General features: G+C 39.2%; 1 protein-coding gene and 1 pseudogene across 3 annotated transcripts in view; one reads left to right on the top strand and one right to left on the bottom strand.

Annotated features, from left to right (window-relative positions):
* The window catches only part of UBXN2B (UBX domain protein 2B), a 38,376-nt gene extending 18,660 nt beyond the window's left edge, over positions 1–19,716 (bottom strand). For 2 of the 3 annotated variants that reach the window (XM_025395308.1, XM_025395311.1), the window contains exons 1-2: positions 19,511–19,716; positions 13,712–13,815 (exon numbers count right to left, since the gene is read on the bottom strand). In XM_025395308.1, the coding sequence (XP_025251093.1) occupies positions 13,712–13,815; positions 19,511–19,594 (188 nt within the window). In that variant the 5' untranslated portion in view covers positions 19,595–19,716. The remainder of the gene's footprint in view (positions 1–13,711; positions 13,816–19,510) is intronic. The other variant, XM_025395309.1, reaches the window with a different exon arrangement.
* LOC112629774 lies at positions 2,254–5,813 on the top strand (annotated as a pseudogene).
* Positions 19,717–19,998: the final 282 nt, after the last annotated feature.

Here is a 19,998-nt window from a genome sequence, read left to right as displayed (position 1 = left end):
AAACTAAAGTAAAAAGCTACATAGTCTTATGAAAATAAAAGTATTTTATTTAAAAAGAGGCATTCTTTTGACTTCTAAGAGAATATTTAATTTTTAAAATGGGATTAAGGAAAAGAATAGGAAATAGATCACATATTTTCTCACTGAGTTTGCAGAGATTGATTCTAAGGGCAAGTTCAGGCTCCAGTGTGATAACTGGCTTGCCTGCTGATCCCTCAGCCTTCTGTAACTGCTTATCACATACATCTCTTTCACTAATTCAGCACTTCTGATGTAGAAGGGAAAGCAGTGTCAACAATCAAAAGATAGTCCCTTCTCCCTAAGAAGGCCACACTCAGTAGAGACCTAGTTAGTGACGAGATCTCTAGCTTTAGACAGTATAAACAGCTAATTCTAAACTAAAGGGTTATCTATAGAGGATTTATTTTTCAGAGATTTTTGGATTTAAAAGAGACCTACTCCCTTATAACCCCCTGTGTTTGTTAAAAGTAAATAATTTAGACTAATTTTTTGGCGACCAATTTCTACTTTGACTCCAACTTCATAAATGGTCCTAGGAAATATAAAAATTACCTTTATATAAGATTAATAACCTACTTTCATCTTTCAAGATTTTTTCTATCAAGAATATCAGAAACTATAACCAATGAAGTATCAACAGGGAGACTTCCAGGGTAAGAAGACAATCAAACATCATTTGTTAAAATACTTACAACTCTCCAATTCAGTCCTAAATTCACATTGAACTGACACACAGAACAAAACAACGGGGGGGAATTATATCTGCCTTGGAGACTAGGAACGGAATTCACCTTCAAGGCTTTCTCCTAAATTAGAATATATGCAAAACTGAATAAGATAAGAGGAAAGAACAGACCAGCTCTCACTTTGCAGTAAAGGAAGGAAAAGATCCATCAGGATGGAGAACAAGAAGACACCAGGAGAACCCTACTAAACCCTACAAACTGCAGAAGGTGGAGGTGGGGCTTCATCCTGCCAGTGCTCTGGAGAAGTACACTGGGTCCAAATTTATCTAGAGCAGGAGCCTATGGAAGCCTTCCTCCCAAGCTTACACTCAAGGGTCCAGGGTAGCAAGCAAGGTTGAACACTCCCCTAGTTGGCTTTTAAGACAAGCCTTAGTGTTAGAAGCAGATTATTTTAGATAGCTACGACAAACACAGAAAAGCAAAGCAAAGCAACGCTTCCTGCTGCAGCTGTCTGCTGCTGTAACACTCCTCCCCTCTCTGGAGTGCCCTGGAAACGAGGAACGGAAGTCACCTTCAAGGCTTTCCACATCTCTAATCTGGCAAAGTGAATAATCATTCCTTTTTATTTCAGTCTTAGTGAGAAAGACCTTACTGCAAAAATCAGTCATAGCAAATGATTTCCTATCTCCTTTATGGTTAATGGTTTTTATTATTTGAAATCTTTGCCTACTCTAAGGTCATAAAGATATTCTATTTTCTTCCAGAAATTTTATTGTTTTAATTTCTGTATTTAGATCCACAACCCATATGCAACTGACATTTGTAGGTGGTATAAGGTAGAGGACAAGAACTGTTTTTCCTCCATATAAATGTCCATTTGTCCCAGTACCACATAATGAAATTCTGTCCCTCACTGCTTTGCAGTGTCATAAATCAAGTTGCTATTTATATGTGTCTATGATTCTGAGTTCTCTTATTTTGGTCCATGGTCTACTGTCAGTTCTTACTCTCTTAACTATTTCAGCTTTACAATAAGTCTTTGCATACAGTAGTGTAAGTCCTCAACTTTAATTCTTCATGAATATTCGGGGCAACGATATTTATTGATTGCTGAAGTAATTCTCTATACTCATTCAAACTAACTTATTAAATATAAATGAAAAGGAATAAAAGATGCCTAGTACAGAACTGGCACTTAGCTGGGCCTTAAAAGGATTTAGGACATTAGGACTTAGATAAGCACAGAAGGGACAAAATTCTAGGAATGAAGAAGAACAGGTACACAGGAGGAAAAAATCAAAATGACCAGAGGAATCAGAAAAAGAACCAGAGTCTTTCATAGTTTACTTTGTATGCAATTGTATCATTGCACATAATAAGCTTTATTTTATTTATTTCCAATCTGCATACTTTTGTTTTTCTCATGTCATTGTGCTGACTAAAACCTCCACTACAAGTTGAATGAAAATGGTGATAGGGGTTACTCACTGATAATGTTCCCAACTTCAGAAGAGCTGGGCGGTTTCAATCTTTTTAGCTCCTAATGATGACTACCCAAACCTTAAACATATTGACTGTGACTGGTGCCCATATTTCCCATGCATTTACTCCCTGCGGTAAGATTTTTGCTCCCATTTTGCTAGTGAATCTCAAGGTTTGCTACTGAATTCTCAAAGGTTCTGAGTTATCTTCTCATTGCCAAACACAAAAGACTTTCCTCAGTTATTACCCCACTTTCTGAAACATTTGATCCTTTTGAGCCTATCCTTCTTCTCCCTTCCATTGTTTCATAGTTGAACTCTCTCCTGGACTTCCATCATACCAAAATTGCTTGTTTCTTTGCCCAATGGGATCCAACATCTCCTTCTCTATTTTACTGAATTTCTTCCTCCTCCTCTTACATAAATATGCCTATATCCTTGACTTCAATTCCCCTCTATTTAAGCTCATTTGATCATCAAAATATTTATCCACCGCCAAAGATAACCTTTTCTATACAGATGACTCTCAAATATATGCTTTTACCACTCACTTATGGTCCAGTGTTGAATTTAAAAGCACCTGCCAGATAGTTCTACTTTAATCAAGTTCATCTCCAAAACTGAAGCTATTTCTACACATAAGCCCTCCCATTAACAATCACACTTTTTCCTGTATCCCAAATTTAAAACATTTAAGTTTTCTCTCTTTCCCATTGGCTTACTCCCTATATCCCATGTCATTACATTTCTATAATAAACACCTTAAAAATATCCTGCATTAATTTCACCCTTTTCTCTCCATTCCACTGACACTACCTCAATCCAAAATTTATTTTATTTATATATTTTTTGAGACAACATATGACTCTACTGCCCAGGCTGGAGTGCAGTGGCGTGATCTTGGCTCACTACAACTTCCACCTCTTGGACTCAAGCTATCCTGCCACCTCAGCCTCCCGAGTAGTTGGGACTACAGGTGTGCACCACCATGCCTGGCTATTTTTTGTAGAGACGGGGTTTAAGCCCTGTTGCCCAGGCTGGTCTTGAACTCGTGAGCTCAAGCGATGTGCACTGCTTCAGCCTCCCTAAGTGCTGAGATGACAGGCGTGAGCCACCGTCCTTGGCCTTGAATCCAAAATTGTTTACCTCATTCCTTAGTTTACCTCAATTGTTTCTGTCTTGATTTCTTTCCCTCTTTATCCTGTTCTCCCCATCATCATTAACTTTATATAGTATTGCCAGTCCTATTTTCCTAAATGAATAGTAATAGTTAACATTAATCAAGGGATGACTATGTGTTTAGTTAACCCTCCTAACAATAGTATTATTCCTGTTTTACAGGTAAGAAAACTAAGACTGAAGAAGTTTAAATAACTTGCCAATTGGCAAAACCTTATGAGAAGACAGAGAAAAAAAAATTACAGGGAGGAGGAGCGAGTCAGCCCTGGGGGGCGGCTGCAGTCTCCAGGATCCCCAGGCTTGGAGTGAGGTCTGTGCACAGCCGGCTGGCTCTGTCCCACGTCTGGTCCTGAGCGGGTCTCCCTCGGGCCAGCCTGATGTGACCGAGCCCAGCGGAGCCTGAGCAAGGAGTGGGTCCATCACAGAGCCGGAGGGCAGGAGGAACACGATATTGCAAAGATGATTTCACTCAAATATCACTGGGGTGGAGGCAGAAAACCTACTGTTGACAAGAGGAGCTGATGGCAGTTTTTTGGCAAGGGCTAGTAAAAGTAACCCTGGAGACTACACACTTCCTGTTAGAAGAAATGGAGCTGTCACCCACATCAAGATTCAGAACACTGGGTCAGGCGCGTTGGTTCATGCCTGTAATCCCAGCACTTTGGGAGGCCAAGGCGGGCAGATCACAAGGTCAGGAGATCAAGACCATCCTAGCTAACATGGTGAAATCCCGTCTGTACTAAAAATACAAAAAATTATCTGGGCGTGGTGGCAGGCGTCTGTAGTTCCAGCTACTCAGGAGGCTGAGGCAGGAGAATAGCATGAACCCAGGAGGCGGAGCTTACAGTGGGCTGAGATTGCGTCACTGCGCTCCAGCCCGGGCGACAGAGTGAGACTCCATCTCAAAAATAAATAAATAAATAAACAAGTAAATAAAAAGATTCAGAACACTGGTGATTTCCATGACCTGTATGGAGGGGAGAAATTTGCCACTTTGGCTGAGTTGGTCCAGCATTTCATAGAACATCACAGGCAATTAAAATAGAAGAATGGAGATGTTATTGAGCTTGAATATCCTCTGAACTGTGCAGATCCTACCTCTGAAAGGTGGTTTCATGGACACCTCTCTGAGAAAGAAGCAGAGAAATTATTAACTGAAAAAGGAAAACATGGTAGTTTTCTTGTATGAGAGAGCCAGAGCCACCTTGGAGATTTTGTTCTCTCTGTGCGCACCGGTGATGACAAAGGGGAGAGCAATAACAGCAAGACTAAAGTGACCCATGTTATGATCTGCTGTCAGGAACTGAAACACAACGTTGGTGGAGGACAATGGTTTGATTCCTTGACAGATGTTGTAGCCCCTTAACACGACTCGTATAAGTGCTGCCGAAATAGAAAGCAGAGTTTGAGAACTAAGCAAATTAGCTGAGACCACAGATAAAGACAAACAAGGCTTTTGAGAAGAATTTGAGACACTACAACAACAGGAGTGCAAACTTCTCTACAGCTGAAAGAGGGTCAAAGGCAAGAAGACAAAAACAAAAACAGATATAAAAACATCCTGCCCTTTGATCATACCAGGATTGTCCTACACGATGGTGATCCCAATGAGCCTGTTTCAGATGACATCAATGCAAATATCATCATGCCTGAATTTGAAACCAAGTGTAACAATTCAAAGCCCACAAAGAGTTACATTGCCACACAAGGCTGCCTGCAAAACATGGTGAACGACTTTTGGCAGACAGTGTTCCAAGAGAACTCCTGAGTGATTGTCATGATAATGAAAGAAGTGGAGAGAGGAAAGAGTAAATGTGTCAAATACTGGCCTGATGAGTATGCTCTAAAAGAATATGGCATCATGCGTGTTAGGAATGTCAAAGAAAGCGCCGCTCATGAATATACGCTAAGAGAACTTAAACTTTCAAAGGTTGGACAGGGGAATATGGAGAGAACGGTCTGGCAATACCACTTTCGGACCTGGGCAGACCACGGAGTGCCCATTGACCCCGGCAGCATGCTGGACTTCCTGGACGAGGTGCACCATAAGCGGGAGAGCATCATGGATGCAGGGCTGGTCGTGGTGTACTGCAGTGCTGGAATTGGCTGGACAGGGACATACATTGTGATTGATATTCTGATTGACATCATCAGATAGAAAGGTGTTGACTGCGACACTGACGTTCCCAAAACCATCCAGATGGTGCGGTCTCAGAGGTCAGGGATGGTCCAGACAGAAGCATAGTACCGATTTATCTATATGGCAGTCCAGCATTATACTGAAACACTACAGCGCAGGATTGAAGAGCAGAAAAGCAAGAAGAAAGGGCACGAATATACAAATATTAAGTATTCTTTAGTGGACCAGACGAGTGGAGATCAGAGCCCCCTTCCGCCTTGTACTCCAATGCCACGCTGTGGAGAAACGAGAGAAGACAGCGCATGAAAGTCCATGAAAGAGAAGACAGTCCATGAAAACGTGGGCCTGATGCAACAGCAGAAGAGTTTCAGATGAGAAAACCTGCCAAAACTTCAGCACAGAAATAGATGTGGACTTTCACCCTCTCCCTAAAAAGATCAAACTTTCGCAAGAAAGTTTATGTGAAGACCGAATTTGGATTTGGAAAGCTTGCATTGTGGTTGACTACCTTTTGATAAGCAAAATTTGAAACCATTTAAAGATCACTGTATTTTCACTTAACGATACCTGCTTCCCAATTACTCATTTCCTCAGACAAGAAGAATCATCTCTACAATGTAGATAACATTTTATAGAATTTTGTTTTAGATTGAGGAAGCAGTTAAATTGTGTGCTATCTTTTGCAGATTATGGGGATTCAAATTCTAGTAATAGGCTTTTTTTTTTTTCTTTTTATAACCTTAACCAGTTTAATTTTTTTTTCCTCATTGTGGGGGATAAGAAGAAATGATTTGGGAAAATTAAGTAACAATGTCCTAGAAAAGTGAGAACAATCTCATTTACCATCATGCATCCAATAGTGGATAATTCATTTTGATGGCTTCTATTTTTGGTTAAGCCACTGCCTGAGACTGTCAGAAGTTGACTGGTCTACCTTTGCATTGGCATTAAAGAGTCATAGAAAAAGAATCACGGATATTTATGAATTAAGAGGTGTGGCTTTTTTTTTTTCCCCCAGCCGATGACCAATTATAGTTAGGCTGTTGACTGAGAAAGTTGTGGTGGGAAAACGTTTGCTATATTTTCTTTGCATCTGAGTAACTGTCTTCTACTTAGGAAAAAGGTATCTATGAATAACCAGTGTTTTTGGTTGTCAAATGTTGCTGACAAACTTACCCTAAAACTTTAGTGTCTTAAAAAAAAAAAACCAACTCCCAGCCAGGCACAGTGGCTCACGCCTGTAATCCCAGCACTTTGGGAGGCTCAGGCGGGTGGATCACGAAGTCAGGAGATCGAGATCATCCTGGTAAACACAGTGAAACCCTGCCTCTACTAAAAGTACAAAAAATTAGCTGGGCGCCTGTAGTCCCAGCTACTCAGGAGGCTGAGGCAGGAGAATGGCATGAACCCAGGAGGCAGAGCTTACAGCAAGCTGAGATCACGCCACTGCACTCTGGCCTGGGCGACAGTGCGAGACTCTGTGTCAAAAACAAAAAAAAACTGCACCCCCAACTGTTTTCAATCTGAGCTGAGCTCAGCTGGGCTGTTCTCCTGCCAGCCTGCAGGTTGTCACTCATGTGGTCAGCAGGTTGGCGCAGAGACTGGGATGGCTGGGCTTCTCTCTCTGCCTGCAGTGCTGAGTCTCTCCTTCTTCATGTAGTATCTTTCAGTGGCCTGGCTGGCAGGTAGCTAGACCTCTGATATGCAGCTCAGAGCTCCCAAGAGCTCAAAAGCGGAAGTGGCCAGGCCTTCTGAAGACTGAAGTCCAGAATTGTCGCAGCTTCCCTTCTACTGCCCTCTATTGATGATAATGATGATGATGATTTTTTCTAACCAGAAGAGAGCTGGAGTATGCCCTCTACTTACTAAACAAGTCACATGCCCAGCCCAGATTCAAAAAAAGAGTGTGAAGTGGAGGTGCAGTTAATTGGGGGGCCACTAGTCTAACAGACAGTCACAACCAGTGCCGTGGAAAACCAAGGATATTAGCAAAAGTAGAAGTTGCTAGTGACCTTGGGAAGCTGAAGCTGCTTACAGTAGCTGAGACAAGCTGAAAGTCAGACTGAGAAATAAAGCTTCAAGAAGCTTCCTGAATGATTTCTGCCGATCCTGAGCCTATTTTTGGAACCAGCACTTGTAGAAACTTATCTTGTGAGGATGGATGTGTTTAGGGACACAGGGCTTTTGAGAGCAGCACCACTCACTGGGGCACCCCCAGACTTGGGAAATGTGACTCTTTCTTGATGCCACTGGTTTTTAGTCAGGCCACAGTGAGAAGGAACAGCCCTAACAGGCCTCCAGCAAGGTTGAAAGAACTCATTTTTGTTTTACCCAAACGGTAAGATTTGCTAATGTTCCACCTTAAGTGCCTTCTCCAAAGACATCCCTCTTTGCCTCGTGTTGAATCATCATTCAGTGCGGATATTTCAATGAAAATATCATTGGTTGACTTTTGTGACAGTAATGAAATGCTATGGCATCTTTGCCGTGAAGTTATGGTCTCCTTGGATTCTTCTGACTTTGGCTCCTGAAAGGAAGGCCTAGATCCAGCCTTGGTAGTAGTTCCTTTCTGAGGTCTCTCAGTCTCTTAAGATGCTGAGTTAGTTTGGCTGCTATTCTCACTGACAAAATGTATATCAGCCCCTACCCCCGCACCCCAATATTCACTGAACTTTGAATTGCTTCAGGACACGGGTGTGGCCTAAAGGTATTCCCTTATTAGGGAAATGTCATGACTGCTGTCTTCCAGTCAAACTTGTAAAGAAAAAGATTCCAGTTCAGTACTTGCAGCAAGAAGCTTGAATCCTGGTCTTTTCATTGCATTGTGACACTGACCTCATTCTCCATTTTGCTTTGGTTTTGTTTTGACTTGACTTTGCGGGTAAAGTCCTTCACTAGTACACAAGAGTTTGATTGTACAAATATATCTCCTGCATTAACATCTCTGCCTGCTGCTTAAGATCAGTTGCTTTTATACTCATAATGGAAATACTGATCTTGGCCAGCTTTGTTTGTTATATTGATTTCATTTAGATTTCCCTCCATGAGGTCAGCAAACTATCATGTTCTTATGTAAACTCAGGCCAAGGCCAGAGTTATCACAGTCCCTAGGTTGCTAAGGCTAATCATGTGTTTGGTAAAAGGTGATTGCAAGTTCTCAGATGAGGTTACTTTACATGGGATGGAATCAGGCAGGGAGGCTGGGATGATGGAGAAAGCTCAAGGTGCAGGTTTAAAAAAAGTTGTGGATATTAAAGTTCCAAAGAGGTGGTTTCTGAAGAAGTCAAGAGAGCCCAGGGCCAGAGCAGTCAGTGATGGGTGAATCAGGTTATTTGGAAAGCCGGTGTGACAAATACATGGATGCCGTCTACTTCTAGGTAGCTGGTAGGTATTAAATATCCACAATATTCCAGAGCTCACTGAGGATTTTAAAATTATAAGCATAGAATTTTATATTTTGGGGTGAAAGAGTTATCTGCCACAAGGTATTGGGGTTTAAAAAAAAGACATTTCACAGTCTTTTTTTTTTTTTTTTTTTTTTGAGACGGAGTCTCGCTCTGTCGCCCAGGCTGGAGTGCAGTGGCCAGATCTCAGCTCACTGCAAGCTCCGCCTCCCGGGTTCACGCCATTCTCCGGCCTCAGCCTCCTGAGTAGCTGGGACTACAGGCGCCCGCCACCTCGCCCGGCTAGTTTTTTTGTATTTCTTAATAGAGACGGGGTTTCACCGTGTTAGCCAGGATGGTCTCGATCTCCTGACCTCGTGATCCACCCGTCTCGGCCTCCCAAAGTGCTGGGATTACAGGCTTGAGCCACCGCGCCCGGCCCATTTCACAGTCTTAATAACTTAAAAAAAAAAAGAAAAAACTAAAAGGCGCTTCATGTCTAGTGTGTGGCCCTCCTGAAACTTACAGTCATCTCTCCCACTGAAATCAAGGTCTTTTCAAATGTGGCTAAATGGGGATGAGAAAATGTGTAGGACTTTCTTGGTGTGTGTGCACTCTTTAAAGAGCCCAGTTGCTTCGGGGAAACAGTCATGAAAACGGTCAAGACAGTTTTTAGAGGTTATTTTATTGGGGATTTTAAGAACTAATAATTTCGAGTTATTTTTAGTACAGGGGGATGTGGAAAGGTTTGCAACTGTGAAGTGTTTTGTTGTAGCTTAGTATCCATAAGGGAAACGTAGACTGTAGACATAACTACAAAGCCAGTGCAGTTTTTATTTTCTGTATGTTGTTGGGGGAATCAAGTTTTACATATAGCAAGCACATGGCCTCCCTGATGTCAGAATGCCTTTGTTAGGATCTGTATTTGCCCTTAATTTTGTTGAAATATTTTTTCCTTCTTCCTCTTAAAAAGTTCCAAAATATAGTTTATTGTATCTTTTATTATTAAAAATTTACTCCTTTTTCACTACAGGCAGTTCACAGGAGGCAAAAACTATTGAACAGTTGGTTTTAGTGGGTCATGTAACTTAGCTGTATATCAAACTAATTTTGACAGTTTTTATCCTAAGCCTCAAATCATGTAATTAATAATTTGCCTGTTTATGACCTAATTGTGATTCTTTTATTAATAAAAGCTAATGGGAAAGGAATCCCTGATTAAGCTGATGACTAGACCTACAATTAATTTTCCTGCAGTATATGAAGTACTGTACCAGAGGAAAATATATGTAATATTTTATTGATAAATCTATCCTTTAAAAGGAATACGTTTTAGGATGTTACCATTTTGATGTGAATCATGTAAATGTTGATAATATGCTGTTTATTACACATTTAGTGTTTCAAGAGATTCACTTAATTGCCTTTTTGCCCACGTATATTATGTAGCCTATTTGCAACTGTTTTTTAAAAAATGACATTAAAAGAATACTTTATGTAGAGAAACATTAGTGGATGTTAATTGTCTCCCCACCTGTATTTATGGGTGTTAGAGCAACTGCTTTGCCAGTTGCAAAGCTGTATTATCAGAGTAAAAGTGTATTTGTAAACTGTATGGGAACTGAAAATTAGGAATAAAACCATTTTCTTATATGAAAACAAAAAAATTACAACTGAGATATGTCTATCTCGAGTCAAAGTTTTTAACACACTGTACTACAGTTTTGTCATTAAATTTTTATTAAAAGAGGAACTGACTTTCCACTGCCTTCTACACAGCTGCAACTTATCTTCTTGGTCTTCAAGGTTGTATCCAGAACTGGCTACATAATTTGTGGCACCCAGTGCAAAGGGAAAATGGGAGTCCCCTTGTTCAAAACCAATTAAGAATTTCAAAACAGTAACAGCAAAGCATTACTCCAAGCACACGGCCCTTCTAAGCATGGGGCCTTGTGCAATAGCACAGGTCACGTGCCTATGAAAGCCTTCCTGGCTGCACCCCCATCTATCCAACCTTGTTTGCTACTAAGCTACTAAAGTTCTGCTGGTTCCTTTTCTGGTTCCTCTGGTCATTTTGACTATGTGACTCTCTGTTCCTGGAATTTTGTCCCTTGTCTTCTGTGCTTATCTAACTCCTAATATCTTAAATCCTCTTAAGGCCCAGCTAAGTATCAACTCTGTGCTAGGCATCTTATCCACTTTATTTCATTTAATTCTCAAAGCAATACTACTATATAATGACTTGTAGAGGACATATCTAAGTTCTGATTGTGATATGTAACTTTTCATGAATGAATATGTCAAAACAGGCATCAGACTGTATCCTAAGGGTCTTTCTGTAGATTACATAACTCCTCCTGTAAATTAAAAACACAGACTACTTTATGTCCAGAGTTTCAGATAATGAAACCATCTTGGCTTAAAGTGACAATGAGACAATAACTGTTTTGATTTCAAATATAGACCAAAGGAGGTGGACCATGAAAATAAGCACTGTTTTCTGTACCAAACAGATCTGTACAAATACAATGAAACTTGGAAGGAAGTGTACACTTAGCATTAGAAAAAATCATACTTAGAAAAAAAGATTGCGAACAATTTGCTATACATTGTATTATAAACAGATTCAACACAGTTTACGTCTCAACCTATATATTTTAAGGAAGCTCAGTTCTTTCGATAGATAAATTATCCTAGAGATCAAATGTGAGGCACAAAATCCTTAAAAACTGGATTACTGAATTATACCTATTAATGATGACATTGTTTCAGACAGCATAAAAGAAAACCCTTCACTGAAATATCTTAGTGATTATATTTGAATAGCAAAGAAAATATTAATACAGCAATCTTATGATAAGAACTTGAATATTAATTCATTCAATTTATGTTCAAACTGGAGAAACAGTGGCCAAATGGTGAGTAAAATGTAAGTACACAGATACATATTAAGTACTTTCAAGACTTGGGAGAACATACAAATTAAAGCAGCAGCTAAAAACACAGTATTTGTATGTATAAAGAATTAAATGAAAGAATAGGATGTTCAAACAGTGTCAAGATACCAACCTGCTGATTACAAAGGACAAACAGTATTCTACAATGGAGTGCTGTGGTGGTCAGCACCTTGACCAAATGAACATATCACTAATGGTGGAAAATCCTGAAATTATGACCCCTGTTGTCATGTAATAAATAGCAGACAATATCACTTATCTAGCATCCTTGACAGAAACTCTAATAAAAATCAAATCATGAGGAAACAGTATCTAGAATGTTAGAAATTTCATAAGACATCTGGCCTAGACTCTCTAAAAAAGTCAACATAATAAATTTTAGATTATGCAGCTGAGCTAAAAACAACAATAAAAAGGTGGGGGGTATTCTCTGTATTCAGAAATTCAAAACAGGAATAATTAAATGCAATGCAATGTCCTTGGTCAAATCCTAAATCCAAAGAAAAAGCTATAAGCGATATCTGACTACAGACTATACATTAAATGGCATCATAGAATTACTATTCATTTTTTTTTTTTGAGACAAAGTCCTCCTCCATCATTGAGGCTGGAGTGCAGTGGCACCATCTCGGCTCTCTGAAACTTCTGCCTCCCAAGTTCAGGTGATTCCTATGCCTCAGCCTCCCGAGTAGCTGGAATTACAGGCCCACATCACCATGCCCAGCTAATTTCTGTATTTTTAGGAGAGATGGGGTTTTGCCATGTTGGCCAGGCTGGTCTTGAACTCCTGACCTCAAGTGATCTGCTCACCTTGGCCTCCCAAAGTGCTGGGATTACAGGCATAAGTCAACACTCCCCATCTCGATTATTATTAATTTTGTAAGGTGTACTGTGTTATCAATTTTTTAAGTGTGTGCTGCTTCTTAGGAGCCGCATGCTGAAGTATCCAGAGATGAAGTGTCATGATGGCTACAATTTCCTTTCAAATAGTTGAGTAAAAAAGAGAGAGAATACATGTGTACACAAGTTCAATGTAACATTTTAACAACTTGATGAATATAGGTGAAGTAAACACAGTATTTACTAGTCTTGATTTTTGATGAATTGAAAACTTATAAAATGGACTTTCTGAGAATAAGATATAATGGGAAAACTGACATTTCTTCCCCAGGGATGATACTTACAGTACTAAAAAGATGTAAATGAAAATATTCCTGGCAACAAGAAAACTCACAGCAATAAAATACACCTGATTCTCATCTCTTAAATCTTCATAGTTGGCTGTTTTTATACTTCAGGGATTTTAATAACAACAAATACTATTTAGGATGTCACACACTGGAGGAATCATCACCCAAAGGAGGAAAAGACAGACTTCAAAAATCATATTCTTAAATGCAGGACAAAAGACCTGCAGAGGCTCCATGAAGTGGCTTCAAGAAACACACAAACTCTTAAAAACGAATGACAAACTTGCACATGAAAGTTGTTTTGAGAGGAGAATTCTACAGCTTTCATCAGACCCTTAATGAGTCCTACAACTCAAAAAATATTAAAGAATCACTGTGCCCAACAAAAATAGTATTCAGGATATAATTTCATATGATACATACCAAAATATTAGGTATTTTAAGGTAATTTTTCCATAAGTTTCTTTTAGCTTTCTGATTGTAAAAGTTCTTAAAATAGTACCTAAATGATATTAATCTTTTCTTTTTTATCCAAATCTGCCTTGCCCTTGGAATAATAATTTTTAAAAATTACTGAAGAAACCTTGAAAAAGGCCATTTAAAACAATTTGAAGTTAGTAAATTTTTAGAAAGAATTGTAATTTCTTTTTACGACAAAACAAAATAAAACTTACCGTTGAGGTGGTGTCCGTGGGCTCTTGAAGACTGCAGCTTTAGGTCTGTTAGACTTGGAAGATTTGCACTTCACTTCATCTTCATACAATTCTGCCAAGGCCAACTACATAATAACAGGCTTGTTACAAAGTATAACACTAGGAATAACCTCTTAACTACAACTAGAAGTTATGTATAGAACATTAATTTAAAATTGAGTGGTAAAGACTTTTCATGAAAAAAGCTGCTGCTTCAGATGATTCCTTTCTGAGATAAACTTACTGCATCTCATTTTATGGAACTAACCAAAACGCCACATCTATTAGAATAACTTTAGGTTATAATAATTACTTGATTATTTTCAATTAGCTATTCAACAGTGTCAAAATCTGTTTTAAGTAACAAACCATTTTCAAATTTAAACCTAAAATTCATGTGCAATTCTTTTAAGAATTCCTGAAGATGTTCACACTAATGTCAGCTTCTTTCATCAGATCTCATAAAATAGTTTCATTCAGCTATTCAAGTTTTCAAACTCCAAGCACATAAAACAACTTCAGAAGTATTCTATTTAAAAGTCCACCAAACATATATATTTCAACCTGTTTAGGAAAACAAGTTTCTGAACAACACAAGACCATAAATTTTATATGGTTTATATACCATTTAGAAAGTAATATTACCAAATTATACATTCTAGATATTGGCTGGATAGTTTATTTCAAAATGAAATAAAACTATATTTGTTTTTGAAATGGAATTTTAAAAAGTAATACAATATTTCAGTATTGTATAGAATTTTTTCTGACTTTTGACATCTTTGGATAACTCAACAAACTTCCTTAATGATCCTGTGGCTATTCAATTATAATTGGCATTACCATAATCTCTGGGTTTTTTTTTTTTTTTAAAAAAAAAAAAACAAAAACCAAAAAAAAAAAAAAAAAAAACAAACCCAAACAAAAACAAAATAGATTCAAATGCTCCTTTTAGACACATAAATGATATTAAAACTACCTCCAAGAAGAACAGGGCATTGGGGCAACATTAATTCTTTAAAAATTCTCGGCCGGGCGCGGTGGCTCAAGCCTGTAATCCCAGCACTTTGGGAGGCCGAGACGGGCGGATCACGAGGTCAGGAGATCGAGACCATCCTGGCGAACACGGTGAAACCCCGTCTCTACTAAAAAATACAAAAAACTAGCCGGGCGAGGCGGCGGGCGCCTGTAGTCCCAGCTACTCGGGAGGCTGAGGCAGGAGAATGGCGTAAACCCGGGAGGCGGAGCTTGCAGTGAGCTGAGATCCGGCCACTGCACTCCAGCCTGGGCGACAGAGCCAGACTCCGTCTCAAAAAAAAAAAAAAAAAAAAAAAAAAAAAAAAAAAAATTCTCTTAGTCAACTTTTAAAATATACACAAATAAAACAAAATGAAAGACTTCTAATTTTTTTCCCCCTACCCTCTCACATTCAGTAACATTCGTATTTGTACCAGATTTGCTAGAAATCTGAATCATAAAAGTGTTTGGTAATCTAAAAGGACTGAATTTATATCCTAACTTAGGCACTTACTGTGTGATCTTGGGCAAATTATTTAATTTCTCCCAGCCTTAGTTACCACATCTTCAAATGTCTATAAAAAAGTCACCACAGAGTCATTTGAAGGATTAAATAATGTATGGAAAGCACAAAGCATGTGTTCCATCACTAGAAGATATTATTCTTAAGTGTTTGGCAATGATTTTATCAGTATTTCCTTTTCCCCAAGATTTTTTTTTCTTCCCCCAGTGTTGTATCTCCTTATGGTCCTTTATTACCCCATCCCCTCCAAAAACACAAAACAAAAAACAAACAAACGACAGAGGAGACACAGACAGACAAGCACATACGAAGTCTGATGACTAGGGACAAAACTTTTCAGAAATTTTACCTCCCTGAAATTTCTTTAAAGTAATACTATTTTATGGATTTCCTTCTGAGTTGATTATGTCAGCTTTATGAATTACTTTTATGATACTCCTATTCTCATCAATGAAAATGTCATCTGTATTTCAAAGGCCCATTTCAGCTCTCCTTCACAAAATCTTTTCTAATTTTCTTAATGTCTTTTTTCAAATACTCATAGCACGTGAAACCCCAGTGACATTCATATTAAGCATTATGTTGTCATTACTTGTGTACTTTTGCTGTTTTATTTCCCCAAGTAGATTTTAAGTTTCTCAAACTGTTTCTAATATTGTATCTAAAAGGCAACAAATTCACGTTGAATTATATAAAGAACATAGTATAAACGAATCAGAAATAGATATAGACAGATTGATTTTAAATTGGGGTTATATTTGCTATATGTTTTTTGCTTTAACAAGATTTAAATAAATACTTTCAATCAAATAACAATTTTCTTTGGTGACACAAATTAAAAAAGCAAAAATGCCTCTGACCCCATGGAATGTGGAATATAACATTAACAAAAGAGGAATATGAGGAAAATGATATTGAAGAGTCTACCTGGCTGAAAGATCCTACTTATTAATGGTACATCATTAAAAACTTAGAAAATGAGTGGTATTTAGAGGCAGTTGATGCCATATGGCATCATATGGCATAAGTTCATTAGTAAATACTACAAAGAAATTTAATTTATATTATTTAACATAGCAGATGATACTACATCAAAAGAGGAAATGATAATTTAAATTGATAAATATTAATTGAAGTACTGGTCAAAACTAACACAATAAAATCTCGAAACATTATTAAGAAAATTTTCAATAATATGCAGAGGATAAACTATGTAAGTAAAGTATTGATAATTTTTCCTCCAGAATTTGAAATATGAAGAACTTGAAACCTGAAAGCAAAGGAATTGGGTAAGAAAATCAAGTATACAGCATTAAAAGTACTGGAATTCTCAGCCTTAGAGTAACCAATTCTAGAAGCTGTAATAAATGATTATTATACAGACACCTGGGACCTTGTAGGAAATGCATATACTTAAACCCTACTCTAGAACCAGTGAATCACACTCTAGGGTAGGGCCCAGCAATCTTTGACAAGCCTTCCCAGGTCACAGATGCACACTAGAGAATCAACAATACAGAATAATGATATTCAATAGGATTAGGGTCCTTGTGGCAACAGTTATCAGGCATTTTAATTCTTCTCCTTTATAGTGCCCACTATTGAGTCCATCCTAACAAATCCAATCCTAACCCTAGTAATACTGAAGTTATCCCTGTTCTCACTTCCTACCCGTCCAACCTATATAGAAACACATAATATGTGGAGCAAAACTGGGACAGAGTATACAACTAAATACCTTAATGAACTTCTGTGTGGAAGGGCTGAGGGACACCAGAAGAGAAAGCAATTCAGAAATACTATTGAACACTGATGAGGTTTTGGGCTTAGTTTTGCCACTAACAATCCCACCCCTAACTTTCCCACTGACCATTTCCTTATTTGAGGTGGATGAAGGGAGCTATGAAAATCTACTCTGATATGCAAAAAAAGAGTTCCGAGTCTGCAGTTTGTAACTTGGGGGCTCCCAAGGCTGGGAAGCCTTTGGGGAAGCAACTGTGTAGCTTTTCTCTGGTGGTACCTGGAACACTCCCTCCTGATTTAGATACTGAGAAACCCTACACTGCATGGCGGCTAAGATACACTTACTTAGGGGTAATTCTGCTTGTTCCAATTAGTAATATGTTGCCCCTTTACTCGCTCTGAAAGACTCTTACAGCAAGCTGTTAGAGAAGAAAGAAATATCTACTGAAAGCTGCAGGAACTGGGTAACTCTTAAGATAAGCATGTCTAGATTAAACGTAACAAGATAATCTATAAATAATCAATATCCAAGATATCATTTGGGAAGAACATTATTTAATTCTTTTAAACTTTTGATACATACTTTATTTCTTGATATGTCATCCCTTTGGCTGTTTTCAAGTTTCTTTGCAAGTTCTTCACATTCAAATTAAGTTCTAAAGGAAAGATTATCAATACTTAGATACTGTACTTGATACACCAAATCACATTCATAAAGAAATCAGTTATCTTCCTACTGTCCTAACCTACCAGAAGTAGACAGGAGATGAAAAAAAAAAAAAATCCCCATCATAACTTAGGGTGGAAATGAAGGCATTCTCACAATTAGCAACATCTACCAGAGTATCTCCAAACATTAATCATACTTTGATCCTTGGATTAAGTCTGCAAATAATTTGCCAAGAATCAGGTGGTCATTAACCAAGCTATTCTCACTTTTCATATAAAAAGAAGAAATGGATTTAAATTAGGGAAAGGACATTAAGTTACATACTGCATTAACTTTAATGATATTAGAAGTGACTAGCCAGGGAAAGTTACAGCATCTTTCTCCTTTGAGGAAAAAGGAACCAAATATTTGCCCAGCAACAACTTGACCAGGATAATGTAGGAATTTTGCATAGGCCCTTTACAACACTATTTAATCCTTACACCACCACCAGCACCCCGACCCTCCTCAGTTTGCAAATGAAGACATATGAGGATCAGACAGGTTAAGACTTTTCTCCTAAGTTCACAAAACTACTACGTAGCAGGATTAAGAGGCAAACCAAAATTGGTGGGACTACTAACTCTATGCTGCCTCTCAGTGATGTGGGTTTATAATAGGAAAGATGAGGTACACAATAGCCTCCTAACTCTTGATACTGTTTACTACTACTGAACCAACTATGTGAGCTGGAACTATTCTACATTGAGTTCACCTCCTAAACTTACACTGATCTCTGCAGTCTCCAAATTCTTCGCTTTATGCACTGCTTATTTTGGCACCCAATCATACTCCATCTTAAAATGTTATGCTAAATGTATTCATATCCTATTTCTCCGAAGAAAACTCTAGGTTTCCAAAAGGTAGAAATGTCTTTTACACTTACAGACCCATCAACAGAGCTCAGCACCGACTAAGGATTTGATGTCCTTATTTCCACATGCCCAAAGCTCAGCAGTATGTTACAATGGATGGTGGTTTGTTCACATTAGAATGAAATGTGGTTGTAAAGTAATACAGTAAAACTGTTCTACCAAAATTCTCCTTAGTATCTCCTTACTGATATTTACTTGTTAAATTTTTATCAATAATCTTATAATGAGACACAAAAAAGCCGAAAATGAGAAAAGCGGCGTTAGTATCTGATAAAACGGGATTTGGTGCACTAGTATTTAGCTAACTAATACTAGTGTCCTACACGACATTACGAAGTTTTATTTCCCTGTTTCTTGTGTGCAATGTTTTAAAGACCATAGCTTAGACAACTAGGCTGTATGGGCATAGCGTGCATCGCTTTCCTTAACCCCTTTAAAAGAAAAAGCCACCTAATAAAATGGAACCATTTTTATATTTAAGTAAGCAAGTCAGAAATAGCATCCAAGACAAAAAAGAACAAATCACGTATCATTACTGTTCAGGTGACTGCCCACTTCCCTGCGGCCACAGCAACCTTTCCTCTGGAGTAAGTCTCAAGAAGGAAGCATCAACCCGTGAACCAAGCAACTGACCCCGCAAAATGTCATTCTAAACGAATAGCTATTTTTACATCGTACGTGGGGTGGAAGGGAGACGAAGCACCAGCGCTGGAGGCTCGGGCACTTGTGTCCACTACCATCACAGTGCTAAGCGCCGACCTCGGGAGACCGGGACCCGGAGTCACGATTCCATCCCCAGACTGGGTCAGGGAAAGGCTCCGCCGAGGCCAGAGGCGGCCTCCGACTCGCATCCGCCCGCGCCATCACCAGCCCGCATCCACCGCAGCGCTCCCTCCACGAGCTGCTCGCCTCACCTGCAAATCCCGCGCGCTCGGAGGCCGCGGTCCGGAAGACCTCCTTTCCTTCTCGCCGGGGTCAGGGCCGCCGCCCTCCGCCATCTTCCGCTGGCTAGCGGCGGCCGCTGCGGACGCACCTCCCGCAACTTCCGGAGCTGGTTGCCTGGCAACCGCAGGAGGGGCGGAGACGTGCAAGGTGCGTGCGCGTCCCCGCTACCCGAACCCGCGCCCCCATTTCCGGTGCTGACCCGCCCGTTGGGTTTCCCTTTTTCCATTAAAGTAAGTGGGATCGGGGAATTTCTCCGCAGGGAAACCTCTATTAAGTTTTGCGTTGCTCCTGCTACCCGCCTAAAGGCACTGTAGGCCGCCCTAGAGGGCAGCGTAGACTCGCAAGTTCATTTAGCTCAACAATGAAAACATCCTCTGGATTTTTCATCTGATGAAAAATTGCAACCTCTCCTTCTAGTCTCGGTCAGATTCTCTCATCTTTCCTATCAAGGATGGAT

Source organism: Theropithecus gelada, chromosome 8, assembly GCF_003255815.1.
Source record: "Theropithecus gelada isolate Dixy chromosome 8, Tgel_1.0, whole genome shotgun sequence".
Classification (NCBI taxonomy): domain Eukaryota; kingdom Metazoa; phylum Chordata; class Mammalia; order Primates; family Cercopithecidae; genus Theropithecus; species Theropithecus gelada.
This window is presented reverse-complemented; position numbering and strand designations above follow the sequence as displayed.